This window comes from Canis aureus, chromosome 36 (genome assembly GCF_053574225.1).
Source record: "Canis aureus isolate CA01 chromosome 36, VMU_Caureus_v.1.0, whole genome shotgun sequence".
In the NCBI taxonomy this organism is placed as follows: domain Eukaryota; kingdom Metazoa; phylum Chordata; class Mammalia; order Carnivora; family Canidae; genus Canis; species Canis aureus.
In genome coordinates this window covers 19,791,275-19,810,478 of record NC_135646.1, presented here as the reverse complement: position 1 = coordinate 19,810,478, position 19,204 = coordinate 19,791,275, and the positions used below count along the sequence as shown (strand labels likewise).

Genomic DNA, 19,204 nt, shown 5'->3' with positions numbered 1-19,204 from the left:
CCTGCACATAAGGAAACAGGGTTGAAAGCCTGGGACGGGGTGGAGGGCAGAGGGAGGCAGAGAATTTTGGAGCCAGAAGCCCTGTTTCCAGCAGGGCCCACCCCTATCCCCCAGCACAGGGCTGCCCAGGAAAACTTAGAGGCCAGAGGACCAGAGGGCCCAAAGGAAGGGAGTGGGAGGGAAGGAAAAGGAAAGGAGATCTTTGTTTCTCTTCTTCGAGCCCTGTGCTGTCCCAGCACTTCCAGGGCTAATTCAGCTTTTTAGTCCAGCTAAATTATGAGTTAGATAAACTTTCATGGGCCAGTGTGGGAATCAAAGCAACATGGGTATCATTTCTTTTCGTAGTGAAAATCGACTGATTTTAAATGACCTTTTACAGTGGGATCCTTTTGCAAGTTGAGTTTCCCTGTCTCTCGATTGGCTGTCAGCTTGGAAAAGTCACACCAGACCCAGCAATAACAAGGAAGTCACACAGTTTTGGGTTAAAGTGTTGGATTAGAAGGAGGTAGGGACTTGTTCAGATTTCCCACCCTGCACCCCACCACCTCTCATCTCCCAGCCTAAAATAGGATGCGTCATTTCTCAAACACAGGCAAAGTTCCAGCCTGAAGACAGCCAGACACCCCCTCACAGAAAAAGCTAGTTTCTACCTCCCCTGAGGCAAAAGAGATCACTATTTTGGCTTAAAGTTTTTCTCCTCCAGCTCCTGCTAAGCCAGATAAACAATGATTCTGTTGTGTCAACAAAGCACTTAATTAAACTGAAGACAATATCAATTAGAACTCACGGATAAGATTTACTTCCAGATAGTAGAAGCCTGTGGAATTAAGATGTGCTGGGTTTCATTATTCAAATGCTCCCTGAGGGGAACAGTGCGGTTTGTTGGCCCCATTGTATAGGTAGGGAAACTGAGGCACAAAAAGCTTAATGACGTGGCACAAGTCCCTAAAGCTGAGACTGGAGCTTGCAGTGTTTCTCTTCCTAATCTAAGTTTGCTAGCTATTAGACTAATTTGTTAAACCCTCAGGAGAATATACAATCTCCTTTCGTATAGTTGAGGCATAAAAAAGTGGATGGAGACCAAAATCTGTGCCAGGAAGGGAAGTGAGAAGGCTCTTCCGTGGCTTCCAACCAAACCATCTGTTGGCTGTGCCTCCTTGCAGAGCCCCTCCGCAAACTATCCATCCCTTCAGCCCATCTCACCAGCACCAATTTTGCCTCTAGAACAGAAAAAGTGGGCCAGGATGTTAGGTGGCCGAGATGGACAGGATGAACCCAGGTGACAGGCACATGGACCACTGGACCCACTTGTGATGAGTGGAAGGAGCCCATGGTTTAGGCTCCTTTCTCCTCAGAAAGAGGCCATGCAGGCAGACGAGTTTATTGAATAGAGATCCTGGTGTTCTCTCTGGCCTCCTAAAGACTAGAGGTCTTCTGCTCCTCCAGGCCAGGGAAACCTAGACAGAGACAAGGTCTCAGAAGGGGACCTCGGGCCAGCTAGGGTGTCTGACCTTGAACAGGCTGGGTCCCCTCCCAGTTACCCTGAGTGTTAGCATATATGAAGTCCATGGTCCACTCAGATCCCTCCCCAAGCAGCCCAGTCATAGGGAGCACTACAGGGCTCCATTCTCCTCTCAGCTCCCACTGTGCCCCCATTCCTACTGCCCACTTTTAGTTCCACAGGCTTCCATGGGCAAGAAATAACAGGGCCTGAGAAGGCCAAGTACTGGGGAACTAGCCAGATCCTTCAGCCCATGGCCCTGGCAGGAGTGGCTCTTTCCAGGATTTGGTCCCCACCTACCCAGCAGGGCACATGGTGAGGGGGAAGCTCAGAATCCTAGCCCTCTTCACCCCTCCCCACCTCCTGTGACTAAATCTCTCAGATCTCTCCATTCCTGCTGGGATTCAGAGTCTCCCCAACCCCCAGGAAAGTGGAGGGACAGACTCTCAGCCAAGGAGGGGGGCCTGGTGATCCAGAGGAGAGCCTGGCTCTTTTCCTTTTGTTTGCTCACAGGAGGGGACAAATGCCCTGTGTGCACAGAGGTTTGATGTGACAACTTGATAGACCACATAAGGGTTTCAGCAAAGGCCTCCCGACCCTGCTCTCCATGCATTAAGATAATGATGGGGTGTGTGCCCCAGCATATTTCAGATCTTGGCTACAAAGGCCCTCCTTCCTTCTGTTTTCTTCCTCCAGCTCAGCCTGCCCACAGGTTCCCAGAGACTCTTGGCAGCTTTCTCTCAGGCAGAATGAAGTTGTGAGCTGCGTGGGAGGCAGTTAGACAGCGAGAGTGTTGCAGCCTCCTTAATGAGGGACAATAGCTCTTCTTGGAGCCATTAAGCCACAGCTAGGGAGATGGGGAACCCCAATTAGAAAGGAGTGGGAGAAGTAAAGAGGAGGGTCTGAGAGATGCCTGCAGGACAGATCTGTATCTTTGGTGGCTCTGTGGGACCCATGGGTGGAGATCTAGCTGATTGAGTTTAGAATCTGCTTTCCTTCTTAAGGTAAGTCATTCCAATGACTGTAGAGCCAACCCATGGTGGTGACTCTTCAAAATATACAAGTTGAAAGGAGGAGGAAAAACTATTGGAGAGAAGGGTTTTTTTTAAGTTTGTGGCTCAAATATTATAGGAGCAAGAAAGGAAATGGCATTTATTTAATGGACATCCTCTAAGTTTCACTACATTATATATGTGCACTTGTGGATATTTGTATTACAGCCCATAGCTCTCTTTTGTTCTGGCTTTCAACTGAATCCCATTATGTTTACAGCAAGATAATAATCCTGGATTTTCCATGGCTCTCTCTGTCAGAGTATAAGATTAGCTCTTGAATTCATTAACAGCCATCTCCTTTTAAATGTCAGATAACTTTTTAAATGCCAAGTACTTACGCAACACCTTCTGTGCAATTCAAATCAGCTTTACCAAATTAACTCATTAATCTTTATTGTTTCATTTACTGAAAAGAAAGGCTCTCAGGTGTTTTTTAGCAGAACATGAAAATATTAAAGTAGTTACAGTGTAGGTGGGTTTTGACCAGTTTTGTAATCTTGTCCAATGAAGTCTGCACAGGAAAGAAACAAAAAAGCTTTAGGCATCTCTGCTTTCAACTAGTTCCTCCATTTTCCTTCCCTTCCACCATCTATCCTTCTGCTTTCTTTTCCCTTTTATGCATCTTCAGCTATTTTGACTCCTGTTTACTATTTATTCTGCTTCTTTGCTCTCAAAATAGCCCAAGAGTTGCAAGTGTAATTATGATTGCTGTCCCACCCAGAAAACAGAAGTGTGCCTTGCAGGATCAGGGATGGAGCCCAGAGGGCTGGTCAGAACAGGCCTAGAAATCAGGAATTCCACTTTCCTTTTCAGAGGACTCCTGCCTGGTTTTACCTCTAAATAATCAGATACGGGCTACACTGTGTGCAAAAGATAGATCCTCCCATGGTCGACTTCTTCTTATCACCTAGCTCTCCACTCGGCTCATCTCAGAAAGATCTTCCCACATCACCCAAAGGCTAGTCCCACCCCTGCTCACCAACCTCCATCCTATACTGTTTCATTCTCTTCATAGACTTAACACTATCTAAAATCATCCTGCTATGTATGTGTATGTCTGACACATACAGTATCACTGAATAAATACCAGCTTGATGAATAAATGCAAACCCATCCCAACACATGGCTTTCTTGCCTGGTTTTTACTTTCTGACTTTTTTTTTCCTCTTCTCACTACCTCCCAGAATCCTTTTTATATAGTTAATCTTTTCTTGCCTCCCATCTCCAAAGCCCCTTTCACTATCATTTATTTGTTAGAACGCTTGAATGTAGTAATAAGTAAAAACAGTTCTTTACAAAATTCCAGTGACTATAGAACCTTCACTGATGACATTCCATCAAGTGAGAATTCATGGCCTCTAAAGTTAAGGAGATGAGCCACACAATTAAGAGAATTGTTTTATCAAAAGATGTACAGGCCACGTGGGTACCTGGGTGGCTCAGTTGGTTAAGCATTCGATTCTTGATCTCAGCCCAGGATTGATCTCAGGGTCATGAGTTCAAGCCCCATATTGGGCTCCACGCTGGATGTGGAGCCTACTTAAGAAAAAAAAAAAAAAAAGATTACAGGTCAGATGACTTGGAGGGACTCTTCTCGAAGCCTCACAACTCCCTACTCTTCAATCTGAGCCCCACATAAGAAAGTAATTCTAGCCATTTGAACTGGCTGTGACTATGCTTTTGTCCTCTGAGCTAACACAAAATCTTCTCTTGAAGATAATGGAGAAATTTCCCTCAAATCAGTATTGTCTGATTTCTATTATTGCACCCAGTGATTCATGCATGATTTTGGAAGCTAGAAAGCTGCTTCAAATTTTTCATATGATTCTAGCTTGGACTGAATGTTTTCATTTGATCTAGAAATAGGGAGAGGCTGTCTCACTCTGAGAAGCTAATCAGAAAAATGACTGAAATGACAAAAAATTGGACATGTGTTTGTCCAGAAAAGTCTTTAGCCACATTTCAAAAGGGTGGAGATGTTCATCAAAATGACGGCTGTTTGTGGGGACCCAACTGCTAATTCATCACTAATACTTTAATATAAATGTTGTAGGACAGGGAGTTTATAATGGCCCAGAGAGATTTAGTCTCCTAGAAAATATGGAAATGATCAAATCCACACCCAGGGTGATCTCATGGCATACTAGTGACCCCAGCAAATCAGCCCTGAAAAGTAACAAATAACTTTCCTCTTTGGGAATGAGGAGCCAATGCTGTGCAGAGGATTAGCTTCTGGAGGTCAATACATCCTGTAAAGGCGCCTTCACTGGCCTTCCCCATTTTAACTGAATTGGGCCATAACATGTAGCTTGCCCCAATGTGATTGTTACTCTTTCGTTCAGTAAATACCTGTCAAGTGTATATTTGTTTCAGACCCTGTGCCAGACACTGCTATTACCTGGGAACGGCACAATCATGGTACCTGCCCTCATGAAGCTTGTCGTCTAGTGGGGAGGCAAGTTGGCTGCACAGCATGAGCATCATTGTGGGCCATGGGAGAAGTGCTCCATGTTGTGGGACGTCATGGAAGGCCCAGATGAGCCAGACGTGAAGGCTGAGGAGGAATTAAAGGAGAGGAATGTGTTCCCAGGAAAGGGAAGGGAATTGCTCCAGGAACTGAAAGACCGTGTTAGTGGTAGCTTTTTGCACTTGCTATTCCCACAGTGTGGTAAACAGTTCCTACAGGAAGCCCCACAGAACCTTCCCAGGCCTTCTTCAGAGCTTTGCTTAAACATCACTTTCTTATGGGGCCTTCCCCAAGTACCCTGCTTAAAATTGCAGCCTCAGCTCCCATCTCCAGCTACTCCTTACTCCCCTTACTGCCTTATTTTTCTTCATATCACGAATCACTGGCAGACATAACTTATGTTCCATTTCCTTGTTATCCCTTCCCTCCCAATAGAATGTATGTGCAGTTTTCACGAGGGTGGAGACTTCTGTCTGCTTCTTGCAGTGCTGTATCTGCCATACTGGGCATAGAGAAGGGACTCAGTAAATATTTGTTGAATGACTGAATGAGGCAGAAGAGATAGTCCAGGGCCAGGCAAGCAGGGCAAGGTTAGCCATCACACTGAGGGCAAGGGTCTTTTAATGTTTTAAGCAGAGGAGAGGACTGGTGTGGTCTACTTTGCATCTTAGAAAGATCGCCTACGTTGCAATATGGAGCATGGGCTAGAAAGCAACTTCAGATCAAACTTTGTTGTGCTCTGAAACATGACATAATTTGCATATTGTGGTAACAGGAAGAGAGCACAACCCAAGAGATTGAAGAGACCTTGGGGCCTTCCATTCTTCCTTCCCTCTTGCTAGATTTGTTCAAATCACTCTTCCTAACACATCAAATAAGCTTGCAAATAAACTGGAATTTTACTATAACTTTATCTGCAAGGTAGATTTGATAACCATTTGTGGAAGCATTGAAAAGCTCTCATTAAAAAAGGAGTCTGGGGTGGGGGTTGGCGCCTGGATGGCTCAGTTGGTTAAGCATCTGACTTCAGCTCAAGTCATGGTTCCAGGGTCCTGGAATGGAGCCCTGCATAGGACTCCTGCTCCGGGGGGAGTAAGCTTCTCTCTCTGCCTGTTGTTCTCCCTGCTTGTGCTCTCTTTCTCTCTCTTCCTTTGTCAAATAAATAATTAAAATCTTTTTTAAAAGGTGGAGGGTGGGGGAGCCTGGGGCAGATGGTGATTTCAGCTCTGCCATTTACCAACTATTTGGCTTTGGTCAAGTTACATTAAGTAACTCCCAGAGCCCCTATTTCCTCATCTGTGAAATGGGAATAACAAGAACAGGGTTGTTGGGAAGATTAAATAAAATGATTACAATCCTGAAACACAGGAAGGCCCTTTTTCCCCCTTTCCCATTATACTGATCCCAGGTATGAATTAATAAGTCTTGGATTATCCTCTATACATCTGGGTCCCCTGTGTCTTCAATGGTAAAAATAGGTGTTATGACTAGTGTTCCAACGATGAAAAATTACTTTCTATAAATATTTGGGGATTTAGACTAGCTCTTGTCGCACTGTATATCATTCCTATGAAAGTTGGGCTTTCTGCTTCTCTTCACAGGGAGCCCAGCAGTCCTTGGAGGCAGCAGCTCAGAAGACAGGAGAGCCTCAAAGTTGTATAAATAAAGGGCTGATATGTTCAAACAGAAAAGAATTTTACACGCGCAAGCTGCACATCGACATGACGCCGTTCCTGAAGGTGATCTCACACTGAGAAGACGAGGGGTTTTATAGACACATACACAGGCATTCCAGTTAATACATTTCTGCATGGTACAAAAACAGCTTCAGAAGTCCCTCAGAGTTCCTGCTTTATCAGAAGGGACAGAAAATAGGCAGTTTGTAGCAGATGAAGGAAGAACAAATTAGGACAGTAATCACAGCCAGCCATCGGGGACAAATCAGTTGGGTGTCTGGTTTGGGTGGTGGGGGACAGAGAAAAGAGAGGAGAAAGGATAACCTTGAAGTACCTCATAAAACAAGCAAATATAATTCATTTTATCTTGACAGTAGCTAAAATAATTGTTACTGTTTTATCACTGTGACTGGGTAGAGCTGGTGTTCTGACTGAAGGAGAAGACTGATTCTTGGTAACTATTTACAAGTCAACTGCATATCTTCTTTGGATGTCTGACCTTATTTTCTGTTTCCTAAGAGTTCATTATTCTCCTAAGCTCAGCATCATAACTAGTTAAGGGTACTGAGAGTTCCTGTGGTGGGGCGGGGGGAATGTCATTTTTCCAGCTTTGCGATAGTCTCTCCTGCCCCAGCATCTAACACAGTGCCTGGCACATGGAAGGTGTTCACTGAATGCCCCATAAATTGGTCTTCTTCTTATCCAACAGCCCTCTGGCTTAGGGTCCTCTTCTTATCCAACAGCCCTCTGGCTTAGGGTCCTCTTCTTATCCAACAGCCCTCTGGCTTAGGGTCCTCTTCTTGTCCATTCTTTGCCCCACTAAGAGCTGAACGAACTGGAAATAAATGATCAGGGAGTAAAAGAAACTAATCAGGAACAAAGCAAAGTTTGCCATGGAAGGATCTCCAATTCTTTGTACTACCCTAGAGAACAACACCCCAGGCCCTTGATAAGAAGTGACTAGGAAAAACGGAAACAGAAGAAACCAAATACATGCAGGGTTCATGACGGTGGCACCATCCAATGCTGTAAACTGTCAGAGATTTAGGAGGTCATGAGGGTCACCCTCCTAACGTCAGCTAATCTAGAGTTCTCAGGTTACATCTTCTCTGGGCTGTTCCAATCCTCACTCTGCAATGTGGGGCTTTGATAAGGAGTCATGTATTTGCCCCAAATCTATCTCACTCCATGGCTAGGCTCAGTTTTCCTCTGTTTCCTCTCTTACATAGGTTCTTTCCCCGTGTAGCAAGGTGGTCACTGACTTCTCTAGATTATTCTGGAACTAAATCTCATTGGCCCAACTTGGGTCACATGCCCATGCCCAAATGAATCACTGTGGCCGGAAATTGAAATACACTAAATGACCCAACCTGAAGTTACAGGGACAAAAAGTGGAGTGGGGGGAATGTCTCAAAAAGGAGAAACAGGGTCCTTATAACCACAGTAAGAAAGAATGATTCTGGACAGGAAAAAAAAATCGTTAAAAGTATTCAAAATAATTATTCTTTTCAAAGATTGTATTTATTTATTAGGGAAAGAAGAAGCAGGGGGAGGGGTAGAGGGAGAAGCAGACTCCCCACTGAGCAGGGAGCCTGATGCAGGGCTCAATCCCAGGACTCCAGGATCATGAACTGAGCTGAAGGCAGATGGTTAACTGACTGAGCCATTCAGGCACCCCTCAAAATAATTAATTTGTTATTTATATTAGTTTGCTAGGGCCACCAAACAAAGTACCACAGGCTAGGTGGCTTAAACAATAGAAATTTATTTTCTCACAATTCTGGAAACCATAGGTCTGAGACCTAGGAGTTGGCAAAGTTGGTTTCCTCCGAGGCCTTTCTCCTTGGCTTATAGGTGGCCATCTTCTCCCTATATCTTCACATGGTTTTCCCTCTGTGTGTGTCTATGTCCTAATCACCTTTTCTTATGAGGGCACCAGTCATATTGGATTAGAGCCCACTCCGATGATGAGCTCACCTCATTTTAAGTTTTGTTTTTTTTTTAATTTTTATTTATTTATGGTAGTCACACAGAGAGAGAGAGAGGCAGAGACATAGGCAGAGGGAGAAGCAGGCTCCATGCATCGGGAGCCCGACGTGGGATTCAATCCTGGGTCTTCAGGATCTCGCCCTGGGCCAAAGGCAGGCGCCAAACTGCTGCGCCACCCAGGGATCCCTCATTTTAAGTTTTTAAGGACTGTATCTCCAAATACAATAACGTTCTGAGGTACTGGTGGTAGAGGTCAATATATGAATTTTGGAGGAACACAATTCAGTCCAAAATACTTATAATAATGAAACTACCTTTTTTTTTTTTTCCTTAGCATCAGTTTAGTTCTCCCCTTAGGGCCTAAAGAATTATGGTTGGTACTTCCCAGGATGGGATAAGATGAACATCATCACTATTCACTCATTCAATCCCTAGTGAACATCTACTACCTACTGTGTCTCTGGCCCTCTCTGAGCATTTGAAATACATCAGCAAACAAAAGAGACCAAGATCCTTGTCCTGCCCTAGGCAACATGTATAGTATGTTCAAAGGTGGTAATTACTATGGAAATGAGATAAGTATATTTATGGAGCATCTAGAAATTACAGAATTTAGAGTGTAGAATTTTACAATAATTTTTTGTTCATTTAGTGTCCACAATGCTTTTGGGTTACACTTTCTGTTCAGCAATGTTGGCGCCATGTTATAGAGGGGAAGGCATTGTCATCCCTAAGGCCCACGTTCCCGTCCACCCTGTGCAACACTCACAGAAATTGTAATTTTGCCTGCTTCTACAGAGGACTCACAGAGCACACAGTAGGCTTTCTGACTCCCAAACTGTCCTTGCCCAAAAGATGACACCTTTTCTTGGGAATGTTCAGTGTTAAAAGATCTCCTTAGGTAAACCTTCCCCTTCTTGACATGGTAGCTCCTGGATTCTTAGGAAATCCTAAGTATTGTAGAAAAGGACAAATCTCAGGTCTTGTGTAGAAAAGGATGGTGAATTCAAACAGAGAAAACTCCTGTCTTCAGGGACGCCTGGGTGGCTCAGCGGTTAAGCATCTGCCTTTAACTCAGGTCTTGATCCTGGAGACCTGGGATCGAGTCCCACTTTGGGCTCCCTGCCTTGAGCCTGCCTCTTCCTCTGCCTGTGTCTCTGCTTCTCTGTGTCTCTCATGAATAAATAAAATCTTAAAAAAAGAAAGAAAAAAAAAGAAAGTCCTGTCTTCAGCATGTAGAGCTTTATAGAAACCAGCTCATTCTACACATGTCATTCATGCATTTCCTGCCTATCCACAGGGCATTTCATTCATTTTTCCTGGTGCATGTAGGAAGCGTTGCACATTTCAGGGGATGAGGGTAGAAGATAAAAATATTGAGGCAGAACAGGGGAATGGAAAGAAATACAAATAATCATAATTGCTGACATTACTGAGTACTTACTCTGTGCCAGACTCTGTTCTAAATTTTACATGCAAGAACTTGTTTAATTCAACAACAACAAAAAAAGAACTTGTTTAATTCACAAAACAAATATAAGAAATAGGTAACATCCCATTTTACAGATGAGAAAATGAAGGCATTGGGAGGTTAAGTAACTCCCCAAATGTCCTACAGTTAGTAAATGACAGAAACAAGATAAAGACAGCCTAGCTCCAGAGCCTGTGTTTTCAGCCATCTGCCATAAAGCCTCACTGCAGACCCCAAATGAGTGACCTTGTAACACTTCTGGGACTGTGCTTCCTATTTAGTAAAATGGAAATAGTAATACTGGCATCTCCTTCCCTGCCTCTCAACAGTGAGGCAAGAATTACATGAAATAATAACCTTAAAAGAATGTTCATACCTACAAAAGATTCAACTCAGAAAGGAACAAACATTCATTGATTCCTGCATAGGACCAGGCCCCTCACATGTTAGAGCTTTACTTAATTTTCCTACCTCCTTCCTGGTGAGTGTGCCAATCTCTGCTGTACAGATGAGGAAACAGGACTGGTAAAATGAGCTGATGATTGGTGACATGGCTGCCAGCAGAGGGAGCTAGGACTCAAAGCCACAAAACCCACAATACCCACAATGCCTGATCTTGACGAGGTCAGTTTACTGTTCCTGTGAAGAATTTAATTGTACATCTTAGTTGTGGCTTCAGACCCTAGGAGAGGAGCAGAGACTTAATTTTATCTATCTATCTATCTATCTATCTATCTATATATATATATACATATATAGATATATATATATTTCTTTTTTAAGATTTTATGTATTTACTTGAGAGTACCAACAGGGGGAGGGGCAGAGGGAGAAACAGGCTCCCCACTGAGCAGGGAGCCCAATGTGGTACTCGATCCCAGCATGCTGGGATCCCAGCAGCTTCATCCAAGCTGAAGGCAGATGCCCAACCAAGTAAGCTACACAGGCAGCCTAATAATATATCTTAATCTCAAAAGCACAGATAACTTACAACGTTCATAAATTGGTTTTCATTATTAAACATGTGGGATCTTTATAATACACAAGAAAAATTGTACTACCTTGAAATTAAAACTTTTTTTTTCTTTAAGATTTTATTTATTCATGAGAGACATACAGAGAGAGGCAGAGACACAGGCAGAAAGAGAAGCAGGCTCCCTGTCGGGAGCCCAATGCAGCACTCAATCCCAGGATGCTGGGATCACAACCTGAGCCAAAGATGGACACTGAACCACTGAGTTACCCAGGCGTCCCTGAAGTTAAAACTCTTAAAAGATACTGTGCTCACTTTGGCAGCACATATACTAAAACTCTTAAATGATATTGACTTTCTTCTGTTATTAAGAAGGTGTTGAGGGGGCACCTGGGTGACTCAGGGGTTGAGCATTTGCCTTTGGCTCAGGTCATTATCCTAGGATCTTGGGATCGAGTCTCGCATCGGGCTCCCTGAGGGGAGCCTGCTTCTCCTCTGCCTGTGTCTCTGCCTCTCTCTCTCTCTCTGTGTCTCTCATGAATAGATAAATAAAATCTTTTTTTTTAAAAAGGTGTTGAAATTAGACATTTAGATGCATGTATTGTGGTATGTTACACAGAATTTCCAAATGTATTTTCCTAAATAAGCCTTTCAAGAAGAAGCCTGTACAAATATTTATTATGACTCCCATTTTACAGATAGAGTGAGGTTCAAAGATAGGTCATGTAGCTGGCTGCAGGCCCACTGGAGCCCCACCTCTGACTCTGGCATCCTAGGCTCCTCCATTCTCCTGGAAGCTCCTCGTGAAAGCCTGTTGTAGGCCTATGTGCATGAGGGTAGTGGGCAAGACTAGTGGAAGATTCTACAAGAAGGGATGAGAACTTCAGGTCACCTGGCCCAGCCCCTGTCAGTTGAAGAAACCAAGTTTCAGAGTCTGAGTAGCTCCCACGATCTCTAAGGCATGGAGTGTAGGAGTCAGGGCCTCCAGGGTAGGCAGTCTGGCTCCAGGACCCACATCCCAACCATTCAGGCAACTATGTCCTGTGTCTGGTTTCAGTGCTACAGTTTATGTTTACAGAGTGTTTGTTACTATCCCCACTCACTCCCGCCTTATAGGACCACACTGCTGTCAGTGCTCTTTCTAAATACAGCTCAGTCCTATCACTGGTTTGCTTGAAATGCCTTACCATATCCCTATTGGCTTTCTAGTTAAATCCTGGCATCAAAGTTGTATTTCTTTTAGAAATAGAAAAATATAACAAATCAATCCTTTTTTAAACTCCGTACTGCAACCTGCAAGATCTGGCCCATATCTAATTCACACTTGTCCGTGCACTGCAGCCACACCAAGCTACCCCCAGACCAGCACATTGCTGCTTCCTCTGCGGGGAACTACCCTACCTCCCCTTCTCTGCAAGACTTAGCACCATGTCCCCTGTAAACAAGCCTTCCCCAGACTAATTTAAGCTTCACCTCCTGTGAGGTCCTGCAGAAACCTGTCATAATCTGTCACAGCATTTATCACAGCATTGCAATGCTGAGGTTTTACATCGTTTCTGCACAAGTCAGTGAGCTATTTACAAATAGATCTTTCAGGGGCATCTAGGTGGCTCAGTGGTCCCACATCGGGCTCCCTGTGGGGAGCCTGCTTCTCCCTCTGCCTTCTCCCTTTCTCTGCCTCTCTCTCCCTGTGTCTCTCATGAATAAGTAAATAAAATCTTAAAAAAAAAAAAAAAAGTAGATCTTTCAGCTTGGAGCTCACAATGCCTGACACACGACCTGGCACATGACACTCAATCAGTGTTCATGCACTAAGTGAACAGATGATGAGCAAATGACTTGGCCAGAATACCAAGCTGGGATCAAATTTCCAGTCCTTCAGTTGTTTCGCTCACTCAGCAAGTGTTATTACGTGTTTCAATCACTTGGTTTAGTCATTTATAGTAATTTATACTAAAAATGACAAATTGCATTTTATTTGGTTTAGGGTTTTTGTTTTGTTTTGTTTTAAAGATTTTATTTATTTGACACAGAGAGCAGAAGGGGGGGGTGTGGCAGGCAGAGGGAGAGGGAGATGCAGACTCCCTGCTGAGCAGAGAGCCGGACGACTATGTGGGACTCTATCCCAGGACCCTGGGATCATGACCTGAGCCAAAGGCAGACGCTTAACTGAATGAGGCACCCAGGCATCCCTGGTTTAGGTTTTTTAAACTGATACATAGATGGCCTACAATGTTATGTTAGTAGTTTTAATTTTTTAACTCAGATTTTGAATTTGAAATACACTCAGATGGTTTTTGAAAAAATAAGTACAAAAGGGTATGTCAGCTGTTCAGTTCCCTGCCCCTTGGGTTTCACTGTTGCTAGCTTCCTGTGTATCCTTCCTGACCTGTAGTACACATATGTAAGGCAGTACACATAGAGGAATACACAGACATACATTTTACACACATTTTAATATTATACACATTGTTCAGAGTTTTACATCTTTTTACTTAATAGATCTTGGAGTTCTTTCTATGTTAATTCTTAAAGAGGTGTTTTTCATGGTTGCATAATATTCCATTGTGTGAATTACCATAATTTATTTGACCAGTCCTTGATTGGTAGCACTTTTAGGTTGTTTCAAATCTGTTGCAGTGAATGACCTTAGGTGTATGTCATTTCTTACGTATGTTCATATATCTAAAACACCATAGGTTTTTTTGATAGCTTTCTAAGCAAAAGACAGAATTTCAAATTCAGACTACTTTTTCTAACAGGGATCTGCAAGAATGTTCTTTTGAGTCCCTGATTTCTCTGCCTCCATCTCCCTATCTGTGAAATGAGAAGAATATTTCTTGCCCCTAAAGGCTCATAGCTATATGTTGTTAAGACTGAAGGTTAATCGTTGCCTTTGAAATTCTTCCAAAGGAGCAAACTTGTTTCTCCTTTTTAATCCAATTTCCTGTTGGATTAAAAGGATTTATAAACAGGAACTTGTCTTTCGGTTTATCTCTTTTCTACTCTTATAACTTAGCAGTTTATTATGACTGAGGTGAGTTTTCCTGCTGTAATTTTTCAAAAAACCTTTCCATTTATTTAGGGATGATTTTTTTTTTTACTACACTAAGGCCAAATCTACTTTTTCTCCAAAATGAGAACTACAAAAGAAAGAAAATTACTGTGCTCACTTCAGCAGCACATGTACTAAAATTGGAATGATACAGAGAGGATTAGTATGGGCCCTGCACAAAGATGACACACAAATTTGGGAAGCATTCCTAATTTTTTTGTACATGTAAAACTAATATACCACTGTATGTTAATGAACTGGAATTAAAATAAAACCTTAAGGGGCACCTGGCTGGCTCCTTCAGAAGAGCATGATATGACTCTTGCCCTCAGAGTCCTGAGTTTGAGGTCCATGTTGGCTATAGAGATTACTATAGGGATCACAAAAATAAATAAATAAACTTAAAAAGCCAAAAAAGAAAGAAAGAATTTACCTGCTCTGGCTCTTTTTTTCTAAAAATTTATTTATTCAAATAATCTCTACATCCAACGTGTAGCTTGAACTCAGAACCCTGATATCAAAAGTCACACGCTCTTCCAACTGAGCCAGCCGGGTACCCCAGCTCTTGCTCTTTTATGTCAGAATGTCTCATTGGCTACAAACACGAAGCTAACCAGTAAGAAACACACAAGATAAATAGCCCCAGAGTAAGAAGAGAATGTCAAACAAAGTAGCAGATAATTCATTGTCTCTTCCCAAAGCAGTATGGATATTTGATAACAAGGTGGAAAAATTGATTGTCACTAAAGATTGAGGAACTTTAGTCCTAGGAGAGACTTCCAGGGTTTTCCATATCTAGTTCCTTCTCTATAACTCAAATGAAGCTGTGGATTCAGCAGAGATCCCAGTGACAAAGACCAAGAGCTGGCTTTATCAGACACATGTGGCTTTACTTAAGTCATTGACTACCTGCCACATCACTTTGGCTACCAACAAGTTGCTCTTCTAATAATGCTCTAGAGGACAATGGTGACTGTCAGTCTTGGCTACATATTGGAATCAACCAAGAAGCCTTAAAAATGCTCTAGTTCCAGAAAGTTTAACTATTGTTTGAGGGTCAATACTGGGAATCATACTTTTTATTTATTTATATATATATATATTTAGATTTTATTTATTCATGAGAGACACAGAGAGAAAGAGAGAGAGAGAGGCAGAGACACAGGCAGAGGGAGAAGCAGGCTCCACGCAGAGAGCCTGATGTAGGACTCGATCCCCGGACCCCAGGATCATGCCCTGGGCCGAAGGCAGACGCTAAACCGCTGAGCCACCCAGGGATCCCCTGGAAATCATACTTTTTAAAGTTCCGCAAATAATTCTAACTGTGCAGCCAGAGTTGAGAACCACTGTTATGGAGACTTCTAGATTGTGGACTGCACAGTTTGTATGACTGGGAGAAAGAAGGAAGAGGGGATTAGATATGATAAGAAACCATATCCATGGTAATCCTGGAAACTCGACAGAAGGCCAACCTGACGCTTTTGCTTCCCTGCCTTAAACCCTCAGTACCTTCCATTTGTTCTCAAGATAGAGACCAAAGCCCTTAATCTACCCATCTTCAAGGCCTTGGGATTCTGATTCATCCCACCTTTTCCATTCTTTCAGCATCTGCTATCATTGCACCAGTCATGTATCAAGTCCCTAGAGGTACCTTGTTTCTTTTGAGAGTTGGCTTTTGGGTGTGGCATTCTTCTCCACCACTCCACAACCTCCCCCCCAACCAGTTAAGGCCAGCATGGAACCCTGTGTACATGAATAGGCAAGCCTCCCACAAGAAAGGTACCACTAGGGCAGCCCGGGTGGCTCAGCGGTTGAGTGACTGCCTTTGACCCAGGGCCTGATCCTGGAGACCCGGGATCGAGTCCCACATCGGGCTCTCTGCATGGGGCCTGTTTCTCCCTCTGCCTGTGTCTCTGCCTCTCTCTGTCTCTGTGTCTCTCATGAATAAATAAATAAAATCTTTTAAAAAAAAAAAAGAAAGCAAATTGTATTTGCCTTAAAAAAAAAAGAAAAGTACCACTAAAACCCCAGTAGTGCTCAACACTGTAGCTAAGCCCACCTGGCTCTTTAGGGCTATTCACACTGGTACTAGACTTCTTGGACACTGTAAGTTAAAATAAGTTGACAAAAAGGAGAAAAAACAACTAAGAAAACTGGATTTCCTTTTACCAAAGGGCACAGACCACAGGAGTATTTGCCTTTATTTTTGTCTTATGTACTTTTTTTTATTATGTATTAAAATCATAGGAAAATGGAGATGAACTGGACTATCATGAAGAACCAGGAGAACCCCTCAGAGAAAATCAAGACACCCAAGGTAGAGATGACTGGATTGGTTTTTAAATCTTGTCACAATAATTGTCTGATGAGGTTTGCACTGGTTCAAAGATGTTAATGCAGAATGACCCTTCCATTTCCTATCAGAGCTAGAAGTCAGAAAACATACCAAAGTGCTGAATTCAGACTCTGATTGATCTTAGTGCATCACAAACCGACTGATGATAACACACTTTTATATCCTTAGACTTACTGAGAGATTTCTTTCCTGCCAGAGGCCGCAGATTGATGGAGGAGAGTGGAGACTCTGGGACATCACAAAAAGGCTACTCAGGCACTTCCACTTCTCTGTTCTTCCTGCTTTCACAGGGACTTGGATATGCAGGTTCAGGAGCTGAGGGTTCCCTGCCTAGAGTGTTAATATTCCAACAGAGGGGAGGGGGACCAGTGTCTTTAGAGACCCAGGCCTGTTACCCACCACCTGGGTAACCAGAGTTGTGTGAGTGCGGCTTCCTCCAAAAATGATGCTGCATTTAATAATGTTGATTCTAGGAAACACTGGGCCCAGAACTGGGCTTTTTGGCATCGTTCATATTCCCTGAGCTAGACTCAGATCTCTTCCCAGGGGGCACATGTGCATCTGTGTGATGCTACAGTTGGGTAGACCCAAGTAGCAGAACAGTTCATTATCCTCATTGCATCTTGCAGGAGTGGAGACTGATATGTGAGAGATTCTTGTGTTTTCAAGGGGTGGATACTGTGCTAGCCAGAAAGATTTGTTTGTTGTTTGCTGTACAATGGCATCCAGCAGAGAGAGCAAATAGGGGCCTGTGCTCTGCTCCCAAAGCTATGCACCTTTGGACTGGGAGGTATCCACACAGTGGGGGTTCCTTTTCCTACTCAGCCCTTCTACTGGGGTACCTTGCTTGAATTTACATAGGTGCTCTATATAGGCTAGCTACAGCAGCTCTGAGCAGCTGAGTGAAGGACATGGGTCCTGAAGTTGGACTACCTCAGCCTTAACCCCACTATGCCTCAGTGTCCTTAACTGTAGCTGATTATACTTCATTCATAAGGTTGCATGAGAAATAAATGAAGTAATTCATACACAATAGCCCTTTAACAAATATTTATCTTGACTTGGATATCATAATGATTAAATATCTACCTTCTCATGGTCACAGTTTATCAACCGGTGAAATGACACCTCGACTCTCCCTATCTCCTCTTGAATCCATGAAGTGAAGAAAACCATGAGAGCTCATTAAGGATAAATGTGCAAAATCATGCATTTGGGATTTCACCCTAAACTTGGTATCTTTCTGCTTACATCTTTTACTATTTCTTTCCGTTTATATTCTAGACAAAAATGATGTTTATGGCCATTTTAAAAGGTATCATTGCTGGGTGCCTGGGTAGCTCCCTCGGTTGAGCATAGGGCCCTTGATTGCAGCTTGGGTCATGATCTCAATAGGATCAAGCCCCACATAGATCTCTGCACTGAGTGTGGAGCCTGTCTAAGATTCTCTCTCTGTCCTTCCTTTGCTCCTCATCCCCACCCCTGCACACGTGCTCTCTCTCTCTCAAAAAAATTTTTTAAACATTTCATTGCTTCTGCATATCATACAATAAAATATTATGGTAGCCCAATTTCTGAGCTTGGTCAAGCTTTGAAGCAGAATTTTGCTAAAATAAGTCTCCTACCCACTCCATTTTCTAAGCTGAGTGATAGTAGCCAAGGAAACATGCTCCAGTCTTCAGACCTTTCATATTATAAGTCACATATGCAGAATGTGAAGACTGATGAGACTCCAAGATCTTGGCCAAGTGCAGTGGAGGTTTTAGGCAGTGCAGAACATGGCCAAATCTAAGCAATGACCAAGTCAGTCGAAACAGATTTCCTGTCTCATGACGGAGGGACAGGCTCCGGCTGAGTTCCATAAAGGTTATCCAGACAGTCTTTAATGCAGTGAAATATCACTGCAGAAAATTGAAGAAGGCATTTGCCTGTCCTGAATGATAAATGCTAAAGTTTAAAAAGGATTTCAAATCTATGAAGAAAGAAAAGGCGGCATGCCAAGGAAATTTTTTTTAACTATTTAAGGATCAATCTTCCCCTTATAGGTCTTACATCTAATTGCCACGATTTGTTTTTCTACGCTAAATTAAGCAGTGATCTTTGTGTGTTTAAATTATGAGCAGTGAGCAGTACGATGCCCACTGAGAATATCTTAAGTTTTAGACTCGTAAGATTACCAAATGCAAGTTTTCACCAGACGTATCAAATTGGCAACTTCCAAATCAAAGAGGGTTTGGAAAATTGCTCATGTTAAATACAAAACTTTCCTTTCCACCTCTTTTCCCCACTCTCAGAGCCCAAAGAAAGAAAAAAAAATCAATTGTTATTTATTATTTCCTAGGCCAGCGGGCTTTAAACTTCAGTGTGCATCAGAACCACCTGAGAGGGGCACTTGGGTGGCTCAGTGGTTGAGCATCTGCCTTTGGCTCAGTTTGTGATCCAGGAGTCCTGGCATCAAGTCCCACATCAAGCAGCCTGCTTCTCCCTCTGCCTATGTCTCTGCCTCTCTCTCTCTCTCTCTCTCTCTCTATGTCTCTCATGAATAAATAAAGAAAATATTTTTTTTAAAAAAAGAACCACCTGAGAGGCTAGTTAAAATAGACTTAGGTACCCTGTCCCCAGAGTTTCTGATTAGATCTGAGTTGAGGTCATAGAATTTGT

At 43.0% G+C, this 19,204-nt stretch overlaps 1 protein-coding gene and 1 non-coding gene across 10 annotated transcripts in view; both read left to right on the top strand.

The window, feature by feature from the left end:
• The window catches only part of KIAA2012 (KIAA2012 ortholog), a 130,406-nt gene that overhangs the window by 61,249 nt on the left and 49,953 nt on the right, over positions 1 to 19,204 (top strand). For all 9 annotated transcript variants that reach the window (XM_077885749.1, XM_077885750.1, XM_077885748.1 and 6 more), the window contains 2 exons: positions 6,625 to 6,762; positions 16,435 to 16,504. In XM_077885749.1, coding sequence (XP_077741875.1) covers positions 6,625 to 6,762; positions 16,435 to 16,504 — 208 coding nt within the window. The remainder of the gene's footprint in view (positions 1 to 6,624; positions 6,763 to 16,434; positions 16,505 to 19,204) is intronic.
• On the top strand, positions 14,298 to 14,404 carry LOC144306291 (U6 spliceosomal RNA). Its single transcript, XR_013373363.1, has one exon. It is a non-coding gene; the product is annotated as a U6 spliceosomal RNA (small nuclear RNA).